General features: G+C 66.7%; 1 protein-coding gene and 1 non-coding gene across 2 annotated transcripts in view; both read left to right on the forward strand.

The window, feature by feature from the left end:
- Positions 1-306: 306 nt before the first annotated feature.
- LOC128898927 (small Cajal body-specific RNA 2) lies at positions 307-604 on the forward strand. Its single transcript, XR_008463029.1, has one exon. It is a non-coding gene; the product is annotated as a small Cajal body-specific RNA 2 (non-coding RNA).
- Positions 605-2,686: 2,082 nt separating this feature from the next.
- Positions 2,687-22,723, forward strand: part of ELAPOR1 (endosome-lysosome associated apoptosis and autophagy regulator 1) — a 29,704-nt gene continuing 9,667 nt past the window's right edge. The window contains exons 1-13 of the mRNA XM_054176546.1: positions 2,687-2,918; positions 6,723-6,843; positions 8,833-9,025; positions 14,703-14,850; positions 14,976-15,056; positions 16,761-16,866; positions 16,938-17,087; positions 18,226-18,314; positions 18,420-18,597; positions 19,421-19,549; positions 19,639-19,729; positions 19,815-19,920; positions 21,036-21,173. Coding sequence (XP_054032521.1) covers positions 2,811-2,918; positions 6,723-6,843; positions 8,833-9,025; positions 14,703-14,850; positions 14,976-15,056; positions 16,761-16,866; positions 16,938-17,087; positions 18,226-18,314; positions 18,420-18,597; positions 19,421-19,549; positions 19,639-19,729; positions 19,815-19,920; positions 21,036-21,173 — 1,638 coding nt within the window. The 5' untranslated portion in view covers positions 2,687-2,810. The remainder of the gene's footprint in view (positions 2,919-6,722; positions 6,844-8,832; positions 9,026-14,702; positions 14,851-14,975; positions 15,057-16,760; positions 16,867-16,937; positions 17,088-18,225; positions 18,315-18,419; positions 18,598-19,420; positions 19,550-19,638; positions 19,730-19,814; positions 19,921-21,035; positions 21,174-22,723) is intronic.

Consider the following 22,723-nt stretch of genomic DNA (forward strand, 5'->3'; position numbering starts at 1 on the left):
CTTCCCAGGGCAGTGATGGAGTCCCCATCCCTGGAGGCGTTTGGAAGCCCTGGAGATGTGGTGCTGAGCGCCGCGTATCAGCGCTGGCTTAAGGCTCGGACTCCGTGCAAGGCTTTTCCCATCCCTTCATTCCGGGATCGCCGGCCGCGCACGCGTGGCGGGGGGGCGCGAGTCCTCCCGCCGCCAGGGGGCGCGCTGGGGCGGGCGCCAGAACCTCCGCCTCTTCCCGGCGTGCCCCGCGCGGCCGAGCTATAAAAGGGGCGGCGCCGGGGGCGGCCCTCGCCGGGGCGCGGTGGCTGCGCGGGTGGATGGTGCTGGGTGCATGGTGCTGGGTGCGGGTGTAGGTGTGTGGTGCTGGGTGCGTGGGGCGCCTGTCTGGGTTCGTGCGTGTCCGGCTGTGCCTGGCGGGTGTGTGAGGCGCGGCCACCCCTCCCCGGCCCCCTACACGTTGATCTTATTCGATCGGCCGGGCCGGGCCCAGCCGAGATGAGAAGAAGCGGCTCCGCGAAGCCCGCGGGCGCTGTGCGGTGGCTGGCGGCGGGCGGGATGAGTCGATCAGATAGGCGAGGCTGCGGCCTGTGAGCGCCCTGCGATTCTGATCCGCTGCTGGACCAGCCCTGGGCCCGCCGGCGGGGCTGAGCCCGACCCCGGCCCCGGCCAGCCCCGGGCCCGCCGGCGGGGCTGAGCCCGACCCCGGCCCCGGCCAGCCCCGGGCCCGCCGGCGGGGCTGAGCCCGACCCCGGTCCCGGCCAGCCCCGGGCTGCCCAGGCCTTGCAGCGGGTCTGAGCTTGGCAGCAGCCCCTGGAGTGTGCATGGGCACCGCATGGAGCCGTTTAAGGCCCTGCCAGCGCTGTGCCAGCTCCGTGCCGTGCATGTGAGCGCCACCCGGGGCCGTGCCAGCCCTGGGCAAGGGTTTGTGTAGGAGCTGTGGCCGCACAGCCACGTGCGAGTGCCCCACGGGACGATGCCAGCCCCGGGCATGGGCTGCGAGCACCCAAGAGGGTGCCCAGGCCAGGCAGGAGACTGCACTGTGTCCCCCATCTCCTGGGGCACCCATGGGTGGTGTCCCAGCTTTGCAGCTCGGGGGCTGATTGGCAGCTGGTGGCGATGAGGGCATGGTGGTGGCAAGGGGACGCCTGTAGTGCTGGCACTGCCATGGGAAGTCACCCTGCTGGTGGGAGTGGGGACACTGGGGAGAGGGACACCAGTTGTTGGGGGTGGGGGTCTCTGCTGAGGTGACCTCCACGGGCCACAGCCGTGTCCCCCAGCCATGCCACCCCAGCTGCAGTCTTGCCCCACTTGTCCCCACCCCGTGGCCATCTCCTTTGTTCCCCGTGGTCCTGTGCCACCAGGGATGGAGCTGTGTCCCCTCAGCACTCCAGTGCCACCACAGAGCCATGTCCGCTGTGTCCCCACGCAGCCGCGGCTGTCACCCTCCTGTCTCCGTGCCCCCCACCTCCAGGGGCGCTCAGGACTGGCACCTCGCTGAGGAGGGGACCCAGCGCACCGTGTCCCGGTGCCCCCTACCCCGGGCGCTGCCCCAGGGGACCGGGAGGAGAGGCCGTTACCGGGGGAGGAGGGTCCCGGTGCCTTCCCACGGGCATGTGCGGCCGGTGCCCGCGCTCCGGGGCAGTGCCCCGTGCCGTTCCCAGGGATACTCTCCCGGGATAACGTTCCCGGGGCTGAGGCCATTCCCAACGTTCCAGGGGCCGCTCCCGGGACCGTTCCCGGTGCCGCTCCAGGGAATACATTCCCGATGCTGTTCCCAGGGGAGGTGCCCGGCGCCGTTCTCGGTGCAGTTGCCGTTCCCGGAGCCGCTGCCCTGTGCCGGGGCCGCTCCCGGGATAACATTCCCGATGCTGCTTCCAGGATACCATTCCCGTAGTGGGGGGGTGTGATTCCCGGGGCTGTTCCTTGGATCAAGTTCTCTGTGCTGCTTCCGACATACCCTTCCCGGTGCCGTTCCGAGGAGAACGTTCCCGGTCCTGCTCCCGGGAGCGACGCTCGGCGCCGTTCCCGGGATAATGCTCCTGATGCTGCTTCCGGGATAACGTTCCCGGTATCATTCCCGGGGGGGCGACACTCGGTGCCGTTCCCGGGATAATCTATTCGGGGAATGATGCTCGGTGCCATCCTCAGGAGCGACTCCCGGTGCCGTTTCCGGGGGAACGAAGCTCAATGCTGTTCCCGGTGCCATTCCCGGGGGCTGATGCTCGGTGCCGTTCCCCGTACCGTCCCCGGGAGTGATTCCCGGTGCCATTCTCGGGATAACGTTTCCGGGGGAACGAAGCTTAATGGTGTTCCCGGTGCCATTCCCGGGGGCTGATGCTTGGTGCCGTTCCCGGGATAATCTATTCGGGGAATGATGCTCGGTGCCATCCCCAGGAGTGACTCCCGGTGCCGTTTCCGGGGGAACGAAGCTCAATGCTGTTCCCGGTGCCATTCCCGGGGGCTGATGCTCGGTGCCGTTCCCGGGATAATCTATTCGGGGAATGATGCTCGGTGCCATCCCCAGGAGTGGCTCCCGGTGCCGTTTCCGGGGGAACGAAGCTCAATGCTGTTCCCGGTGCCATTCCCGGGGGCTGATGCTCGGTGCCTTTCCCTGGATAGCGTTCCGTTCCCGGGGGGAGCGACGCTGTGTGCCGTTCCCGGGATAACGTCGCCGGTGGCGTTCCCGTTGCCGGGGGCGGGGGCAGGTGGCGGCAGGTGCGTGCGCGGGGCCGGGCCGTTGACGGGAGGCGGGGCCGCGGGGCCGGTGCCCGCACGGGGCCGAGCGCTGCCGCTGCCGCCGCCACCGCTACCGCTGCGCCATGACCGGTACCGGTACCGGAGCCATGGACCGGCTCCTGATGGCGTTGTGCTTGGCGGTCACCGTATCACCGGCACTTACCGGGGAACGGCTGCACGTCTGCAAGGAGGTACCGGAACCGGAGCGGGGGGGGGGGGGGGGGGGGGAAGGGAAGAAGAGGGAGGAGGGAACCATCAACCGGCAACCCCCCCGGTAAACGGATCCGAGCCCTGGAGCACCAAGGATGTGGCCCTGAGGGGTGGGGGAGGTCCTATTGAAATGGGGGGGGGTCCCTACAGTGGGGTGCACTGCTCGAGCAATTGTGGCCTGGGGGGAGGGGGCTTTGCCCCCCTCTCTGGGGCTTCGGGGGGGCTCCACCAGTCCCCGGAGGCTCCCAGGCTGTCCCTGTAGGGATCTGTCACCTCCAGGCTGTGTGTGGGGAGGGAGCTCCGTGGGATCCCCACTAGGGATTGGGGTGGTTAAAGGCGGGGGGGACCTTACTACTCGGGGGGGGGGGGGGTCCCCTTAGGGACACCAAGGTCAGCCTGGTGGTCCCCGGAGCCGCCACCACTCTGTGGTCCCCCCAGTTCTTGGTTGGTCACTGATCCCAGGGGGGAGGTTTGGGATGTCCCTAAGCCCAGCCTGGGCTGAGAGAGCTGCGGGAGGGGGGGGGGGGTGTGATAACGTGGTGATGTGTTGAGGGGAGGCGGGGGGGGGGACACACACACACAGACGTGTCCCCATCACCCACGTGCTGCCCCAGGCCGGCACAAGGGTGGCCTGAAGTGGGGACAGAAGTGTCCTGGCGGGAGAAACCCCTGGCTGGGACAGCAATATCGGGGTCAACACCCCCCCCCCCCCCCCCCAGTATCTTGCAGATAGACCCTTTTGGGGGTGGGAGGGGTGTGTGTGTCCCCCCCCGCCCAGGCTGTCCCCAACGGGTGGCTGCTTTTCATCTGGGCCAGTAATTGCCGTGTGCCTTGATCCAGTTCTCTGTGTGTGTGTCTGTGCCTCCGTTCCACCGGCCCGAGCTGGGAACAATAGACTGCAGCTGGTGCCAGCCCCGGGAGGGATTACTCCCCTGGAGGTCATGTTCCTTGGCCCCGTCCCTCTCTGTGTCCCCCCCCCTTCCCCACACCGAGGGGGGGGACGACACACAGACCCTCTCCCTCCCTTCGAGGTGATGGTGGCAGCCTGGGGTCTCCCCTCCTGCCCCGAGGGCTGAATTAGGTCAATGTCTTGGGAGAGCCGAGGAAATGAAGAGCTCCTCTGGATTGTGTTGGGGGAAAGGAGGGGGGAGAAGTTTGGGAAGAGGGAAACACTCCCCCCACGCACCCCCCACCCCCCCCACACACACACATCTTTTCCCAAGGGAATCCCTCGGGAGCAAGAACAATGTTGGGATCTTGGGGCTGCTGGGGAGCCAGGAGGATGCTGGTGGGCATCATCCTCTGTGTCCCTATGCCAGGGCCATGGGGGCTTGGTGCTGCCTAGGAACAGGATGGGCTGGTCCGGGCAGCGCCTTCCCCCTCCCCCCGCCCCCATCTCCCCATCTCCCTCCCCCTGTTCCCATCTCCCTCCCCCTGTTCCCATCTCCATTCCCCTGTTCTCATCTCCATCCCCCTTTCCCCATCTCCATTCCCTTGTTCCCATTTCCATCCCCCTGTTCCTGTTCTGATCCCCATCCCCCTGTTCCCATCTCCATCCCCCTGTTCCTATTCCTACCTCCATCCCTCTTTCCCCACCTCCATCCCTCTTTCCCTAACTCCATCCCCCTTTCCCCATCTCCTTTCCCCATCTCCCTCCCCTGTTTCTGTTCCCATCTCCCTCCTCCTGTTCCCATCTCCCTCCCCCTGTTCCCATCTCCCTCCCCTGTTCCTGTTCCCATCTCCCTCCCCTGTTCCTGTTCCCATCTCCATCCTCCTGTCCCCATCTCCCTCCCCCTTTCCCCATCTCCCTACTCCTTTCCCCATCTCCCTCCCCCTTTCCCCATCTCCCTCCCCCTTTCCCCATCTCCCTCCCCCTTTCCCCATCTCCATCCTCCCGTTCCCACCTCCCTCCCCCTTTCCCCTCCCCGGCAGGAACATCAAAGCTTTGTTTTCTTGCCAACCTGCCACGCTCCGGCGTCTGCCGGGAGCAGGGAGCCGCGACGCCCGCCCCTGGCACCCCACCGATGCTGCAGTGGAGGGCTGGGGGGGAGCTGTGGTGTCCCTCCCCCACCCCCTCTAAGCAGCCAGACCCAACCTTCACCCTGCCCACTGGATTAATCCCCCCCCCCCTCCCCGAAACTGAGCTTCACCTGCCCCCGGCACCGCCTCCTCCTCCCCGGCCTTGAGCCGGTCCCTGCTCGGAGGCAGCTGGTGGCATGGCAGGAGAGGGGAGGGGAGGTGGAGGGGGTGTCGCGGTGTCCCCCACCCTTCTCCTTTCCTCCTGGGTGCTCTGGCAGCCGGCCGAGGGGTGCCCACAGCGGGTGGGTGGCCGTGGCGGGACGGCAGATCCGGGTTGAGCAGCTCTAACGAGCAGCACGCGTGGCCACGCCAAGGCAAACAGCGCCGGGAACGCTGCCATCTGCTCCCGGCACTCGGGCCGGGGGGGCAGCAGGGTTTCAGCACCTCCCTCCCCGCCCCCGGTGCGAGGAGGAGGCGGCGGCAGCGCTGTCACCTTCACTCGGCACACGGAAGGTCCTGGGCAGGGAGTGGGTGACCCCACGGCCTCCCCCCTCGGGGAATGTCTCGGGTCTGGGGGGAGTCATCCTAACCCGAAGCGGCAGCCTCTGTGTCCCCCCCAGGCAAGCATCCCTCTGCCCCCAGCAGCCCCTGGCACCCCGGTACCCTCCTGCCCAGAGCATGCCCCAACCCTGAGCACCCCCCAGCCCCAAATACCTCTCTCTCCTCTGCACCCCCTGACCCTGAGCACCCCTTGCTCTGAGCACCCCCTAGCTCCAAGCATCCCCCTGCCCCAAGTATCCCTCTCTCCTCTGCACCCCCTGACCCTGAGCACCCCCCTTGCTTTGAGCATCCCTTTGTCCTCTGCACCCCCCAAAAGTGAACAGCCCTTACTCTGAGCCCCCCCCCCAGGTCCAAGCATTCCCCTGCCCCAAATATCCCCCTCTCCTCTGCACCCCTTGCTCTGAGCACCTCCCTAGCTCCAAGCGTCCTCCTACCCCAAATATCCCTCCATCCTCTGCACCCCCACCCCAAGCATCCCTCACTCTGAGCCCCCCATCTCCAAGCATCCCCCTGCCCCAAATATCCTGCCCTCTACACCCCCTCTCTGAGCACCCTTTACTCTGAGCCCCCCCTACTCTGAGACCCCCCCAGCTCCAAGCATCCCCCTGCCCCAAATATCCCTCTCTCCTCTGCACCCCTCCAAAGTGAGCACCCCTTACTCTGAGCCCCCCCTAGCTCCAAACATCCCCCTGCCCCAAATATCCCTCCATCTCTACACCCCCACCTTGAGCACCCCCTCCTTTGAGCACCCCTTCCTCTGAGCACCTCCCTGGCTCTGAGCATCCTCCTAACCCAAATATCTCTCTGTCCTCTGCACCCCCACCCCCTCGAGCACCCCTTCCTCTCAGCTCTCTGCTTGCCCCCACCCCGAGCCCCTCCATCTCCCCCCGCCCACCCCTTTGCCCCTACCTCTCCCTTCCCCCGGCAACCCCCTCCCCGAGCAGCCCCCTCCCCAAGCATCCTCTGCCGCTGCACAGCCCTGGCTGGGCTGGGGGGGGGTTGAACTGGGAGCCGGAGGACATCGCAGCGCCTTGAGCCGAAACTCTCCACCCGAGAGGCGGCCGGGCAGGAGGATGGGGTTGGCGGGGCGGGGGGGGAGGACGGATGCCACAGCCCCCGGGGCTTGGGGGAGCACTTGGGGAGGGGGGGGGGGGTTGGTGCTTGGGGCAGCACCTCTCCCAGTTCCGTTTTCCTTCCCTCCCCAGTCCGAGTACCACTACGAGTACACAGCGTGTGACAGCTCGGGCTCACGCTGGAGGGTGGCAGTGCCACACACCCCGGGACTCTGCACCGGCCTGCCCGACCCCGTCAGGGGCACCGAGTGCTGTAAGGATCGGGGGGAGGGCGAAGAGGAGAAGGGGGAAGGGAGGAGGTTCTGGGCTGTGGGTAGGGCAGGGGTAGGAAATGAGGGCGAGGGGAGGGAGAGGAGCCTGGAGAAGGAGCAGCGGCAGCTTTTCATCAGCTCCGCCGCAGCGACGCCTTCAAAGGGACCTGGCTGCGCCGCAGCAGCCGTCAGCCCTGGCAGCTCCTCACTGGGATGCGCTGGAGGGGGGGGGGGGCGAGGGGGGTGGAACACCCCCACACACCCCCTCAAGGCTCGGGGAGCGCTGCGGCTCAGCAGCGTGCTTCAGCAGGGGGTTAGATCCTGCCTGGTGCTGGTGGTCAGGCAGGGGAGTGCTGAGGAGCTGCCAAATATCTTCAGTCAGGGGGATGGGAGTCGGAGGGGGGGGCTGGGGGGGAGTTTGCTTTGCTGGAACTGGGGGGGGGAGGGAGGGAGAGGAGGGGAGGGGGTGGGGAGGAGGCTTTGCTGCCGTGGGGCTGTGCAGGGCTGCTGGGGTTGGGGATCCCAGAGGCATGGCAGGGATGGATGAGAGCCCTGGAGCTGTGAAGGGATGGTCAGGAGGGGCCTGGATCCACAGGGGGATGCTTGGGATGGGGAAATCCCAGAGCCATGTGGGGAGGCTGAGGATGGAGGATGTCAGAGCCATGCAGGGATGGTGCTTGGGATGAGGGACCCAGATCCATGTGAAGGGCCAGGAGGAGGAGCAGAGGGCTGGAGCTGCTCTGCCCTGCAGACAGCCTGAGAGAGTTGGGGTTGTGCAGGCTGGAGAGGAGAAGGCTCCCAGGAGACCTCATTGTGGCCTCCCAGGAGCTGCAGGGGGCTGCAGGAAAGCTGGGGAGGGACTTTGGAGGGGGTCAGGGAGGGACAGGACTGGGGGGGATGGAGCAGAACTAGAAGTGGGGAGCTGGAGATTGGCTGTGAGGAAGAAGTTGTTGGCCAGGAGGGTGGTGAGAGCCTGGCACAGGCTGCCCAGGGAGGTGGTGGAAGCCTCCTGCCTGGAGGTGTTTGCAGCCAGGCTGGAGGTGGCTGTGAGCAACCTGCTGTGGGGTGAGGTGTCCCTGCCCATGGCAGGGGCTTGGAGCTGGCTGAGCCTGGAGCTCCCTTCCAGCCCTGCCAGCTCTGTGACCCTCTGTGTGGGGATGCTCAGGATGAGCTCATGCCTGGGGCTGTGCAGGGATGCTGGGGATGAGGGATCCCAAAGCCATGTGGGGATGCTGAGGATGGGGGATCCCAGCAGCCTGCAGGGATACTGGGGATGGGAGGCTGGGAGCTGTGCAGGGATGCTGGGGAGAAGGGAGAGCTCAGAGCTGCAGAGAGATGTTCAGGATGGGGGTCCCAGAGCCATGCAGGGATGGTGCTTGGGATGAGAGACCTGGAGCTTTGCAAGGATGCTGGGGATGGGGAACCTGGAGCTGCAGAGATATTCAGGATGGGGGTCCCAAAGTCATGCAGGGATGGTGCTTGGGATGAGGGACCTGGAGCTTTGCAGGGATGCTCAGGATGGGGATCCCAGAGCCATGCAGGGATGATGCTTGGGATGAGGGACCTGGAGCTTTGCAGGGATGCTCAGGATGGGGATCCCAGAGCCATGCAGGGATGGTGCTTGGGATGAGGGACCTGGAGCTTTGCAGGGATGCTGGGGATGGGGAACCTGGAGCTGCAGAGATATTCAGGATGGGGGTCCCAAAGTCATGCAGGGATGATGCTTGGGATGAGGGACCTGGAGTTTTGCAGGGATGCTCAGGATGGGGATCCCAAAGTCATGCAGGGATGGTGCTTGGGATGAGGGACCTGGAGCTTTGCAGGGATGCTCAGGATGGGGCACTGGGAGCTGCGGAGGGCTGCTGGGGCCGGGAGCTGCCCAGCCCGGCCGGGCTCGCTGTGACAAGCTTGGGAGGAGGCGGCTGGAGCAGCGCCGGGGAGGGCAGAGGGATGTGACCTCCCTTTCCCCCACCCGGGGCTGCTCTTCGCAGCTTTCTCCTGCAAGGCAGGGGAGTTCCTGGACATGAAGGCTCAGGCCTGCAGGCCCTGTGCGGAGGGCACCTACTCGCTGGGCACCGGCGTCCGCTTCGACGAGTGGGACGAGGTGCCCCACGGCTTCGCCAACGTCGCCACCAACCTGGAGGTGGACGACGGCTTCGGGGATGCGGTGGAGAACTGCACCGGGTGAGCGCCCCCTGGGCGGTCCTGTTGGGCACCTCTGCCCGTGCCAGGGACAGCGGCACTGACGTTTGCTGATGGCACCGAGCTGTGCCCGCTGGAGGGAAGGGATGCCGTCCAGAGGGACCCGGAGCGGTGGGCACAAGCCACCCTCCTGAGGTTCAACCCGACCAAGGGCAGGGTCGAGGAGAGCCCTGGGAAGGAGAAGACCCCGGCCCTGAGCGAGTGCAGCTGGCTCGAGGCAACCCCAGGCACAAATCCAGGCTGGGCTTGGCTGGAAAGCAGCCCTGAGGAGAGAGGCTTGGGGGTGCTGGGGGAGGAGAAGCTCACCAGGAGCTCTCAGTGTGCACTTGCAGCCCGGAAAGCCGAGCAGAGCCTGGGCTGCAGCAAGAGAAGTGTGGCCAGCAGGGCAGGGGAGGGGATTCTCCCCCTCTGCTCAGCTCTGCTGAGACCCCACCTGGAGTACTGCCTCCAGTTCTGGAGCCCCTATTGCAAGAGAGATCTGGAGGTGCTGGAAGGTGTCCAGAGCAGGGCCAGGAGGATGAGCAGAGGGCTGGAGCTGCTCTGCTGTGAGGACAGACTGAAGGAGCTGGGGCTGGAGAAGAGAAGGCTCCGAGGTGACCTCATTGTGGCCTTCCAGGATCTGAAGGGGGCTGCAAGAAGGCTGGGGAGGGACTGCTCAGGATCTCAGGCAGTGATAGGACTGGGGGGGATGGAATGAAGCTGGAGGTGGGGAGATTCAGGCTGGAGGTGAGGAGGAAGTTCTTCCCTATCAGAGTGGTGAAGCCCTGGGATGGGTTGTCCAGGGAGGTGGTTGAGGCCCTGTCCCTGGAGGTGTTTAAGCCCAGGCTGGATGAGGCTCTGGCCAGGCTGATCTGGTGTGGGGTGTCCCTGCCCATGGCAGGGGGGTTGGAACTGGCTGATCCCTGTGGTCCCTTCCAACCCTGACTGATGCTGTGATACTCTGACTGCTTCCCCCCTCTCAGGGGCGGGCACAGACCGCCTGCTCCCCCTCCCAGGAGGTGCTTGGGCACTCAGCCACCCTGGGGCGGTGGGGGCTGGGCACAGATGGGTACTGAGACGCCCCCCATGAGTGGGGAGCACCCCAGTTCCCCACCTCCCTCTGTCTCCCACGCTCCCTCTGCCGCCCTTCCCCGGGAGGTGACGCTGGGGGACAGCCTGGCCACGGCGAGGGCACAGCCCAGCAGCAGGTGCCAGGGCCCCCGAGCCAGGGGGCACCCTCGGGGGTGCTCCTGGGAGAGGGAGCACCCATGGGAGTCCCTGCAGCCCTGTGCCAAGAGCCAGCTGCCTGACTTCCACCGTGGCCCCTGGACCAGTGCCAGCAGCCACCGAGCCCTGCTGCCAGCTGCCTGTGCCCCCGAGCCCTGCTGCCAGCTGCCTGTGTCCCTGAGCCCTGCTGCCAGCTGCCTGTGCCCCCGAGCCCTGCTGCCAGCTGCCTGTGCCACCGAGCCCTGCTGCCAGCTGCCTGTGCCCCCGAGCCCTGCTGCCAGCTGCCTGTGCCCCTGAGCCCTGCTGCCAGCTGCCTGTGCCCCTGAGCCCTGCTGCCAGCTGCCTGTGCCACCAAGCCCTGCTGCCAGCTGCCTGTGCCCCCGAGCCCTGCTGCCAGCTGCCTGTGTCCCTGAGCCCTGCTGCCAGCTGCCTGTGCCACCAAGCCCTCCTGCCAGATGCCTGTGCCACTGAGCCCTGCTGCCAGATGCCTGTGCCACTGAGCCCTGCTGCCAGCTGCCTGTGTCCCTGAGCCCTGCTGCCAGCTGCCTGTGCCACCAAGCCCTGCTGCCAGCTGCCTGTGTCCCTGAGCCCTGCTGCCAGCTGCCTGTGCCACCAAGCCCTCCTGCCAGATGCCTGTGCCACCGAGCCCTGCTGCCAGCTGCCTGTGCCCCTGAGCACTGCTGCCAGCTGCCTGTGTCCCTGAGCCCTGCTGCCAGCTGCCTGTGTCCCTGAGCCCTGCTGCCAGCTGCCTGTGCCACCGAGCCCTGCTGCCAGCTGCCTGTGTCCCTGAGCCCTGCTGCCAGCTGCCTGTGTCCCTGAGCCCTGCTGCCAGCTGCCTGTGCCACCAAGCCCTGCTGCCAGCTGCCTGTGTCCCTGAGCCCTGCTGCCAGCTGCCTGTGTCCCTGAGCCCTGCTGCCAGCTGCCTGTGCCACCCAGCACTGCTGCCAGCTGCCTGTGTCCCTGAGCCCTGCTGCCAGCTGCCTGTGCCACCAAGCCCTGCTGCCAGCTGCCTGTGTCCCTGAGCCCTGCTGCCAGCTGCCTGTGCCACCAAGCCCTGCTGCCAGCTGCCTGTGTCCATGAGCCCTGCTGCCAGCTGCCTGTGTCCCTGAGCCCTGCTGCCAGCTGCCTGTGCCACCAAGCCCTGCTGCCAGCTGCCTGTGTCCATGAGCCCTGCTGCCAGCTGCCTGTGTCCCTGAGCCCTGCTGCCAGCTGCCTGTGCCACCGAGCCCTGCTGCCAGCTGCCTGTGCCACCCAGCACTGCTGCCAGCTGCCTGTGTCCCTGAGCCCTGCTGCCAGCTGCCTGTGCCACCAAGCCCTGCTGCCAGCTGCCTGTGTCCCTGAGCCCTGCTGCCAGCTGCCTGTGCCACCAAGCCCTGCTGCCAGCTGCCTGTGCCCCTGAGCCCTCCTGCCAGCTGCCTGTGTCCCTGAGCCCTGCTGCCAGCTGCCTGTGCCACCCAGCACTGCTGCCAGCTGCCTGTGTCCCTGAGCCCTGCTGCCAGCTGCCTGTGCCACCGAGCCCTGCTGCCAGCTGCCTGTGCCCCCGAGCCCTGCTGCCAGATGCCTGTGCCACTGAGCCCTGCTGCCAGCTGCCTGTGCCACCAAGCCCTGCTGCCAGCTGCCTGTGCCCCTGAGCCCTCCTGCCAGATGCCTGTGCCCCCGAGCCCTGCTGCCAGCTGCCTGTGCCACCGAGCCCTGCTGCCAGCTGCCTGTGTCCCTGAGCCCTGCTGCCAGCTGCCTGTGCCCCCAAACCCTGCTGCCAGCTGCCTGTGCCACCGAGCCCTGCTGCCAGCTGCCTGTGCCCCCGAGCCCTGCTGCCAGTTGCCTGTGCCCCCGAGCCCTGCTGCCAGCTGCCTGTGCCCCCGAGCCCTGCTGCCAGCTGCCTGTGCCCCCGAGCCCTGCTGCCAGCTGCCTGTGCCCCCGAGCCCTGCTGCCAGCTGCCTGTGCCCCTGAGCCCTGCTGCCAGCTGCCTGTGCCACCAAGCCCTGCTGCCAGCTGCCTGTGTCCCTGAGCCCTGCTGCCAGCTGCCTGTGCCACCGAGCCCTCCTGCCAGATGCCTGTGCCACTGAGCCCTGCTGCCAGCTGCCTGTGTCCCTGAGCCCTGCTGCCAGCTGCCTGTGTCCCTGAGCCCTGCTGCCAGCTGCCTGTGCCCCCGAGCCCTGCTGCCAGCTGCCTGTGCCCCTGAGCCCTGCTGCCAGCTGCCTGTGCCACCAAGCCCTGCTGCCAGCTGCCTGTGTCCCTGAGCCCTGCTGCCAGCTGCCTGTGCCACCAAGCCCTGCTGCCAGCTGCCTGTGCCACCGAGCCCTGCTGCCAGCTGCCTGTGCCCCCGAGCCCTGCTGCCAGCTACCTGTGTCCCTGAGCCCTGCTGCCAGCTGCCTGTGCCACTGAGCCCTGCTGCCAGATGCCTGTGCCACTGAGCCCTGCTGCCACCTTCTTGTGGCACCGAGCTCTCCTGCCACCTTCTTGTGCTCCTGAGCCCTGCTGCCAGCTGCTTGTGTCCCTGAGCCTTCCTGCTAGCCAGCTGTGCCACTGAGCCACCAACCCCTCCTGCCAGCTGGTGCCACCAGCAACCACCAGGCCCTCTCACCAGCCAGCTCTGCCACCAAGCCCTCCTGCCAGCTGCCTGTGCCACTAAACCCTGCTGCCCAGCTGGTTATGCCAGCAGCCACCTCTTGCTAGCCAGCTGTGCCCTGCCCCCCTCCTGCCAGCTGCTTATGCCACCAAATCCTCTTGCCAGCTGGTGGCACCACCAGCCACCAACCCCTCCTGCAGCCAGCTGTGCCACCAAGCCCTTCTGCCACCCCCCTGGCCAGCCAGGGGCCCTGGCAGTGCCAAGCTGCCCTGCACCACAGCGTTCCTGCAGCTGTAACCTGCTTCCAGCAGCACCTTTGGTATTCATCTGCTGGGTGCTGCTCTGCTCCTCCCTGCGGCCCCCCCACGCCTCCCCCACCTCTCCCCAGAAGGGGGGGCACCAGCTGGTGAGGAAAGACCCCCCCCAGGCATAGGTGCCATGCCCCCTGTGCTGCCCCCCCCCCCCCAAAGCCCTGTGTCCAACAGCTTCTGCTTCACCCCCTTGGGGACTGTCCCCTGCTGTCCCCACCCTGGCTGCTATGGGCTTGGGGCACAAAAGTGGTGCCCAGGCTGTGTGTGGGCACCTCAGCACCAGAGAGCTGTGGGGGTGCTGGAGCCAGGGCAGAGCAGGGCAAGGAAGGGGAAGGGCCTGGAGAATGAATCTGCTGAGGAGCAACTGAGGGAGCTGGGGATGGATAGTGTGAAACAGAGGAGGCTGAGGGGAGACCTCCTGGCTGCCTACAGCTCCCTGGAAGGAGGTTGGTGCTGGTAATTAGTGGTAATTAGAGGTAATTAGTGATAGAACAAGAGGGAACAGCCTCAAGCTACGAGTGGGGAGGTTTAGATTGGACAGCAGGAAAAAGAGAGGTCAGGGATTGGAATGAGCTGCCCAGGGGGGTGGTGGAGTCCCCAGCCCTGGAGGTGTTTGAAGGTGGTTTGGATGTGGTGCTTGGGGCTGTGGTTTAGGGCTGAGCCTTGCAGAGCAGGGTTGGACTCTCAGGTAGCTGTAGAGAGGTCTCCCCTCAGCCTCCTCTCCTCCCAACCAAACAGCCCCAGCTCCCTCAGTGGCTCCTCAGCAGATTCATTCTCCAGGCCCTTCAAGCTGGGTTAAAGGGCAGTGGCCAAGCTGATGGCTTGGGCAAGGCCATGGGCACAGCATCACAGAGCCATTCAGGTTGGAAGGGAGCCTCAGGATCACTCAGTCCAACCCTGAGGCTCTTTTCCAACCTGAATGGTTCTGTGATTCTGTCACCTCCTGCCCTCTGCTGCCTGTGCTGGCACTGCCCAGGGGGGTGGTGGAGTCCCCAGCCCTGGAGGTGTTTGAAGGTGGTTTGGATGTGGAGCTTGGGGCTGTGGTTTAGGGCTGGCCCTTGCAGAGCAGGGTTGGACCTGGTGATCCTGAGGCTCTGTTTCAACCTGAATGGTTCTGTGATTGTGTCACCTCCTGCCCTCTGCTGCCTGTGGTGGCACTGCCCAGGGGGGTGGTAGAGTCATCAACCCTGGAGGTGTTTAAAGGTGGTTTGGATGTGGAGCTTGGGGCTGTGGTTTAGGGCTGACCCTTGCAGAGCAGGGTTGGACCTGGTGATCCTGAGGCTCTTTTCCAAGCAGAGTATTTCTGTCACCTCCTTCCCTCAGCTGCCTGTGGTGGCATTGCCCAGGGGGGTGGTGGAGTCCCCAGCCCTGGAGGTGTTTAAAGGTGGTTTGGATGTGGTGCTTGGGGGTGGCTATGGCTTAGGGCTGACCCTTGCAGAGCAGGGTTGGGCTTGGTGACCCTGAGGCTCTTTTCCAGCCTGAAGGTTTCTGTGAGCCACAGAATCCAGCAGGTTGGGAGAGACCTCAGAGATCCCCAAGTCCAACCTGTCACCCAACACCTACCACCCCCCAGGTCAACGTGGGAGCCCCTGGGGGACTACGTGGCCTCCAACACGGACGAGTGCACAGCCACCCTCATGTATGCAGTCAACCTGAAGCAGTCAGGCACGGTCTCCTTCGAGTACATCTACCCCGACAGCAGCATCGTCTTCGAGTTCTTCGTAGGTGCCAGGGGCTGGGAGGGGGCCAGGCTGCCGGCCGCGAGGTCCCCGGGGACCCGGCTGTGTCCCTGAGGACATGCAGGGGTCCCCAGCCTCCCCTCGCCGCCTTCCCCCCCCCGCCCCAGGTGCAGAACGATCAGTGCCAGCCCACGGTGGAGGAGTCTCGCTGGATGAGGACGACCGAGAAGGGTTGGGAGTTCCACAGCGTGAGTGGGGGGCGGGGACAGGAGGGGACAGGAGGGGACAGGAGGGGACAGGGGGAGGGCCCTGGGTGCAGCCCCCGCGGTCCCTTGCGTCGCCTGTCCGTGGGGTTGCAGAGGAGGGCAGCAGGAGGGGTCCGGCTAAGGCGGTGCTGGGTCCGGGCTTGGGCGACAGCTTCCTGACCGAGCTGGGTGAAGGGGCAGAGGGCAGCCTCGGGCAGTCTGCTGCTGACCCAAACGGGGGGCAGTGGGGACAGCCCCCCAAGGCTGTGCTGACACCGAGAGCTGGCCAGGCTGAGAGCCGGGGGAGAGGAACCTCAGGAAGCTTACCCAGGGCAAGGGCAGGGAACTGCCCTTGGGGGCAAGAGAGCAGAGCTGTGACCACCTAGAGTGGCTCTGGCCAGGCTGGAGAGGTGTGGGGAGGAGAACCTCCTGAGGCTCACCCAGGGCTAGTGCAGGGAACTGCCCCTGGAGGGGAAGAGAGCAGAGCTGTGACCATCTAGAGTGACCTGGAGAGGTGTGGGGAGAGGAACCTCAGGAGAGCTGGGGGAGAGGAGAACCTCCTGAGGCTCACCTGGGGCAAGTGCAGGGAACTGCCCCTGGAGAGGAAGACAGCAGAGCTGTCACCACCTAGAGTGGCTCTGGCCAGGCTGGAAAGGTGTGGGGAGAGGAACCTCAGGAGAGCTGGTGGAGAGGAAGCTCAGGAAGCTGAGCCAGGGCAAGGGCAGGGAACTGCCCCTGGGCAGCAACAACCTCCTGCAGCAGCACAGCTGAGGGGGGAGCTGCTGGAGAGCAGCTCCAAGGAGCAGCAGCTGGGAGTGCTGGGGGCCAGCAAGGTCCCCAGGAGCCAGCAAGGAGCCCTCATGGCCAAGGAGCTGCAGGGGGTCCTGGGGGGCATGGAGAAGAGTGTGGCCAGCAGGGCAGGGGAGGCTCTGCTGCCCCTCTGCTCTGCCCCAGCCAGGCCACAGCTGCAGCCCTGGGGCCAGCTCTGGGCTCCCCAGCTCAGGAGGGACAGAGAAGTGCTGCAGAGAGCCCAGGGGAGGCTGGGAAGCTGCTGAGGGGCCTGGAGCAGCTCTGGCAGGAGCTGAGAGCCCTGGGGCTGAGAGCCTGCAGCAGAGCAGCCCCAGAGGGCAGCTGAGCAATGCTCAGCAAGAGCTAAAGGAGCTGTGGGGGGCAAGAGGCTGGGGCCAGGCTCTGCTGAGTGCTGCCCAGGGCCAGGCCAAGGGGCAAGGGGCACAGAGTGGCAGTCAGGAGGTTGGAGCTGAGCAGGAGGAGAAAGTTGTTTGGGGTGAGGCTGCTGGAGCCTGGAGCAGGCTGCCCAGAGAGGTTGTGGAGTCTGCTGGGGTGGAGAGCTTCCAACCCCCCCTGGGCACTGTGCCCCTGGGCAAGCTGCTGGGGGAGCCCTGCTGGGGCAGGGGTTGGGCAGGATGAGCTCCAGAGCTCCCTCCCAGCCCCTGCTGGACTCTGTGCCCCTGGGCAAGCTGCTGTGGGAGCCCTGCTGGAGCAGGAGGGGTTGGAGTGGATGAGCTCCAGAGCTCCCTTCCAGCCTGCCCCATGCTGGGCTCTGGGTCCCTGCCATTCAACTTCCCCACCTCAGGATGGGTGAGGCCAGGGAGGGGTTAATCCCTCAACCCCCTTCCCCCCACGTGTGCCAACGACCTCCCCAGCAGTGGGACCACCCCAGTGTGCCCTCCCCACCTCCTTTGCCAGGTGGAGCTGAGCCGAGGCAACAACGTGCTCTACTGGAGGACCACAGCCTTCTCCATCTGGTCCAAGGTGCCCAAACCGGTGCTGGTGAGGAACATTGGCATCACAGGTAGGTGGGGGGCAGCGTGGGGGCAGGGGGTCCCGCCACCCCCAGCCCCTGAGTGCCCTCCCACTGCCCAGGGGTGGCTTACACCTCGGAGTGCTTCCCCTGCAAGCCTGGCACCTTCGCCCCCGCCGCCGGCTCCTCCGCCTGCCAGCTGTGCCCTGCAGACACCTTCTCCAGCAAAGGAGCCACTGCCTGCCAGCCCTGTGAGCCTGACACCTATGCTGGTAGGTGCCCCCTCCCCTGGCCCCTGGGGCTGCTGCTCCGGTGGCACCAGGAAGGGTGTCCCCACCAGTGCCCCCAAGGAGTGACCAGTGCCCCCAGAGCTGCCAGGGGGAGGTGGATCCCACCCCAGTGCAGGATTGTCCCCTCCTGTCCCTATGGCTCCAGTAAAGATGTCCCCATCAGTGCCCCCAGGGGGTGCCCAGGGCCCCCAGAGCTGCCAGGGGGAGGTGGGTGCCACCCCAGTGCAGGATTGTCCCCTCCTGTCCCTATGGCTCCAGTAATGATGTCCCCATCAGTGCCCCCAGAGCTGCCAGGGGGAGGTGGATCCCACCCCAGTGCAGGATTGTCTCCTCCTGTCCCTATGGCTACTACTCCAATGGCACCAGGAAGGATGTCCCCATTAGTGCCCCCAAGGAGTGACCAGTGCCCCCAGAGCTGCCAGGGGGAGGTGGGTGCCACCCCAGTGCAGGATTGTGCCCTCCTGTCCCTATGGCTCCGGTAATGATGTCCCCATCAGTGCCCCCAGGGGCTGAGCAGTGCCCCCAGAGCTGCCAGGGGGAGGTGGGCTGGCACCAGGTGCCCTTCTCCTCCCAACCTCTGCCCTGTGGGGTGGCCCCGGGGCAGGGAGGGGGTCAGACATGGGCACGGTGCTGGTGGCATGCCCCTGGGGACAGCAAGCCAGGGGCCCTTGTTCCCCCAACACCTGCCCTGCATGGATGCCCCTGGGGGAGGGAGAGGGGATGAGAGGGCAAGGAGGGGCACAGACGTGGGCACTGTGCTGGTGACAAGCCTTGGGGACACTGGTGAGGTCCCCTCTGGCCCCTCCCCTCAGAGGTGGCACCCGGGTCCCTTTGTCACCTCAACCTCCGCCCCGGGGGGGATGGCTCTGGGGGAGGGGGCAAGGGGAGGATCCAAGACTGGCATCGACCCGCGGGCACCATCCTTGAGGTGCCCTCCGTCCCCTCACCCGAAGGATGCCCTCTGCACCCCGAGGGGAAGGGAGAGGTTGGTGGGAGGGGGGGTGGGGAGGACCTGCCGCCCCTCAGCGGCGGCTGGCAGCGGTGGCATCCCGCGGGGGGCACGGCCGAGGTCCCTGTGCCGGGCAGAGCCGGCAGCTGCCATCTGCCCGGCGCTTGGCAGAGCCCGGCTCGGCGTCCTGCCGCCCTCGCCCGCCCTGCACCGACAAGGATTACTTCTACACCCACACCGCCTGCGACGCCCACGGCGAGGTACGGCCCGGCCGGGAGGGGCTGGGGACCCCCGGAGCTGGTCCCCTTCCCTGCCCGCCTCCCCTCCCAGCCCAGCTCAGCCTCCCCTCGCTGCCTCCCGGCCAGACGCAGCTGATGTTCAAGTGGGCAGAGCCCAAGATCTGCAGCGAGGAGCTCCCGCAGGCGGCCAAGCTGCCCCCGTCGGGGGTGAAGTCCAAGTGCCCCCCCTGCAACCCAGGCTTCGCCAAGGGCAACGGCAGCGCCTGCCAGCCCTGTCCCTACGGCTCCTACTCCAACGGCTCCGGTAAGGGCCACCCTGCCACTGTCCCCCAGGGGGTGACCAGGGCACCTTCAGCCGCGGCAGGGAGGTGGGTATCACCCCGCGCTGGGACTGTCCCCTGCCGCCCCTGTGCTTCCGGGAAGGATGTCCCCAGTCCTGCCCCCGAGGGCTGACTCCGGGGCGCCCGGAGCTGCCAGGGGGAGGTGGGTGCCACCCCAGTGCGGGATTGACCCCTCCTGCCCTTGTGGCTCTGGTAGGGTTATCCCCACCACTGTCCCACAGGGGTGACAGGGGCACCCGGAGCTGCCAGGGGGAGGTGGGTGCCACCCCAGTGCAAGGCTGTTCCCATGGCTCTGGTGAGGGTGGCACCATAGCTGTCCCCAAGAGGTGCCCAGAGCTGCCAGGGGTAGGTGGGTGCCAGCCCGGTGCAAAGCTGTCCCCATGGCTCTGGTGAGGGTGGCACCATAGCTGTCCCCAAGAGATGCCCAGGGCCCCCAGAGCTGCCAGGGGGAGGTGGGTGCCAGCCCAGTGCAAGGCTGTTCCCATGGCTCTGGTGAGGGTGGCACCATAGCTGTCCCCAAGAGGTGCCCAGGGCCCCCAGAGCTGCCAGGGGGAGGTGGGTGCCACCCCAGTGCAAGGCTGTTCCCATGGCTCTGGTGAGGGTGGCACCATAGCTGTCCCCAAGAGATGCCCAGAGCTGCCAGGGGGAGGTGGGTGCCACCCCAGTGCAAGGCTGCTCCCATGGCTCTGGTGAGGGTGGCACCATAGCTGTCCCCAAGAGGTGCCCAGAGCTGCCAGGGGTAGGTGGGTGCCAGCCCGGTGCAGGGCTGTCCCCTGCTGCCCCCAGGCTGCCTGAGCTGCCCGCTGGGCACGGAGCCGGTGCTGGGCTTGGAGTACAAGTGGTGGAACGTGCTGCCCCCCAACATGGAGACCACCGTCCTCAGCGGCATCAACTTCGAGTACAAGGGGATGCCAGGTACCGCCGGGACCCCCTTCCCCCGCCCGGGGACAGCCCGGGGACGCCGCTGAGCTGTCCCCGCCGTGTCCCCCCCCCGTCCCCGGCAGGCTGGGAGGTCGCCGGGGACTACATCTACACCGGGGCAGGAGCCTCCGACAACGACTTCATGATCCTCACGCTGGTGGTCCCCGGCTTCAGGTGAGCTGTGGAGAGGGGACAGCGGCCGAGGGGAGAGGCAGGGGGTGGCCGTGCCCCCCAATGCTCTGTGTGTGTGTCCCCCCAGCCCCCCGAGCCCCGTGCTGGAGGACGCGGAGAGCAAGGAGGTGGCCAGGATCAGCTTCGTCTTCGAGACCCTCTGCAGCGTCAGCTGCGAGCTCTACTTCATGGTGGTGAGGGGGGGGGAGAGGAAAGGGGGGCTTGGAGGAGGGGGAGAAAGGGGGTTTGGGGGGGAGAAAGGGGGTTGAGGGGGGATAAAGGGAGTTTGAGGGGGGTCGAAAGGGGGCTTGGGGGGGTCGAAAGGGGGTTTGGGGGGGAGAAAGGGGGTTGAGGGGGGATAAAGGGGGTTGATGGGGACGAAAGGGAGTTTGAGGGGGGTGGAAAGGGGGCCTGGGGGAGGGGGAGAAAGGGAGTTAGGGGGGAAAAAAGGGGTTTGGGGGAGGGGGAGAAAGGGGGTGGAGGGCGGGACAAAAGGGGGGTTGAGGGGGGACAAAAGGGGAGTTGAGGGGGGACAAAAGGGGGGACCAAAGAGGTTCGGGAGACAAAAGGGGGTCTGGGGGAGAAGGATAAAGGGGGTTTGGGGGTAGAAAAAGGGGGGTTGGGGGACACAAGGGGGTTGAGGGGAGGGACAAAAGGGGGTTTGGGGAGGGACAAAAGGGGGGTTGGGGGAGGGGGATAAAGGGGGTTTAGGGGTGACAAAAGGGGGTTTGGGAGGGAAAAAGGGGGGTTGGGTTAGGGGGACATAAAGGGGATGGGGGGACAAAAGGGGGGTTGGGGGAGAGACAAAAGGGGGTTCGAGGGGGGACAAATGGGGGTTGGGGGGAGGGGGAGAGAGGAGGGGTTGAGGGGGGACAAAAGGGGGGTGGGGGGGACAAAAGGAGGTTTGAGGGAGGGGGAGAAAGGGGGGTTGGGTAGGAACAAAAAGGGGTTCAGGGGGGACAAAAGGGGGTTTGGGGGAGGGGGATAAAAGGGGGTTGGGGGCACAAAAGGGGTTGGGGGATGGGGACAAAAGGGGCTTGAGGGGGGAGACAGAAGGGGGTAGGAGGGGGGAGAAAAGGAGGGTTGGGGGGGAACAAAAGAGGGTTTGGGGGGAGGGGGACGAAAGGGGGTTCAGGGGGACAAAAAGGGGGGTTGGGGAAGGGGGACATAAGGGGGCCGAAGGGAGGGACTAAAAGGGGTTTGGGGGTGACAAGAGGGGGTCTGGGGGCGGGACAAAAGGGGTCTGGGGGAGGGGGGGCACACACCTACCCACCAGTTTCGGGGTGCCCTGCCCCCCCCCCCGCCCCAGGGCATCAACTCCCGCACCAACACCCCGGTGGAGACCTGGACCGGCGCCAAGGGCAAGCAGTCCTACACCTACGTGGTGGAGAAGAACGCCAGCACCAGCTTCACCTGGGCCTTCCAGCGCACCCCCTACCGCCAGGCGGTGAGGGCCGCCCCCACGGGCACCCAGGGGCGCTGCCGGGGCCGACGTGGGTGCTGGGGGTGCTGAGGGTGCTGCTGTGGGTGTCACGGGTGCTGGGGGTGTTGCTGCTGGGGGTGCTGAGGGTGCTGCTGTGGGTGTCATGGGTGCTGGGGGTGCTGCTGCTGGGGGTACTGTGGGTGCTGGGGGTGCTGCTGTGGGTGTCATGGGTGCTGGGGGTGCTGCTGCTGGGGGTACTGTGGGTGCTGGGGGTGCTGCTGTGGGTGTCACGGGTGCTGGGGGTGCTGCTGCTGGGGGTGCTGTGGGTGCTGGAGGTGCTGCTGTGGGTGTCATGGGTGCTGGGGGTGCTGCTGCTGGGGGTACTGTGGGTGCTGGGGGTGCTGCTGTGGGTGTCATGGGTGCTGGGGGTGCTGCTGCTGGGGGTGCTGTGGGTGCTGGAGGTGCTGCTGTGGGTGTCACGGGTGCTGGGGGTGCTGGAGGTGCTGCTGTGGGTGTCATGGGTGCTGGGGGTGCTGCTGCTGGGGGTACTGTGGGTGCTGGAGGTGCTGCTGTGGGTGTCACGGGTGCTGGGGGTGCTGCTGCTGGGGGTGCCGTGAGTGCTGGAGGTGCTGCTGTGGGTGTCATGGGTGCTGGGGGTGCTGCTGTGGGTGTCACGGGTGCTGGGGGTGCTGCTGCTGGGGGTGCCGTGGGTGCTGGAGGTGCTGCTGTGGGTGTCACGGGTGCTGGGGGTGCTGCTGTGGGTGTCATGGGTGCTGGAGGTGCTGCTGTGGGTGTCATGGGTGCTGGGGGTGCTGCTGCTGGGGGTGCTGGAGGTGCTGCTGTGGGTGTCACGGGTGCTGGGGGTGCTGCTGCTGGTGAGTGCTGGGGGGGGTGCTGGAGGTGCTGCTGTGGGTGTCATGGGTGCTGGGGGTGCTGCTGCTGGGGGTGCTGGAGGTGCTGCTGTGGGTGTCACGGGTGCTGGGGGTGCTGCTGCTGGGGGTGCCGTGGGTGCTGGAGGTGCTGCTGTGGGTTGTCACGGGTGCTGGGGGTGCTGCTGTGGGTGTCATGGGTGCTGGAGGTGCTGCTGTGGGTGTCATGGGTGCTGGGGGTGCTGCTGCTGGGGGTGCTGGAGGTGCTGCTGTGGGTGTCACGGGTGCTGGGGGTGCTGCTGCTGGGGGTGCCGTGGGTGCTGGAGGTGCTGCTGTGGGTGTCACGGGTGCTGGGGGTGCTGCTGTGGGTGTCATGGGTGCTGGAGGTGCTGCTGTGGGTGTCATGGGTGCTGGGGGTGCTGCTGCTGGGGGTGCTGGAGGTGCTGCTGTGGGTGTCACGGGTGCTGGGGGTGCTGCTGCTGGGGGTGCCGTGGGTGCTGGAGGTGCTGCTGTGGGTGTCACGGGTGCTGGGGGTGCTGCTGCTGGGGGTGCCGTGAGTGCTGGAGGTGCTGCTGTGGGTGTCATGGGTGCTGGAGGTGCTGCTGTGGGTGTCATGGGTGCTGGGGGTGCTGCTGCTGGGGGTGCCGTGAGTGCTGGAGGTGCTGCTGTGGGTGTCATGGGTGCTGGGGGTGCTGCTGCTGGGGG

Source organism: Dryobates pubescens, chromosome 35 (genome assembly GCF_014839835.1).
Source record: "Dryobates pubescens isolate bDryPub1 chromosome 35, bDryPub1.pri, whole genome shotgun sequence".
Classification (NCBI taxonomy): domain Eukaryota; kingdom Metazoa; phylum Chordata; class Aves; order Piciformes; family Picidae; genus Dryobates; species Dryobates pubescens.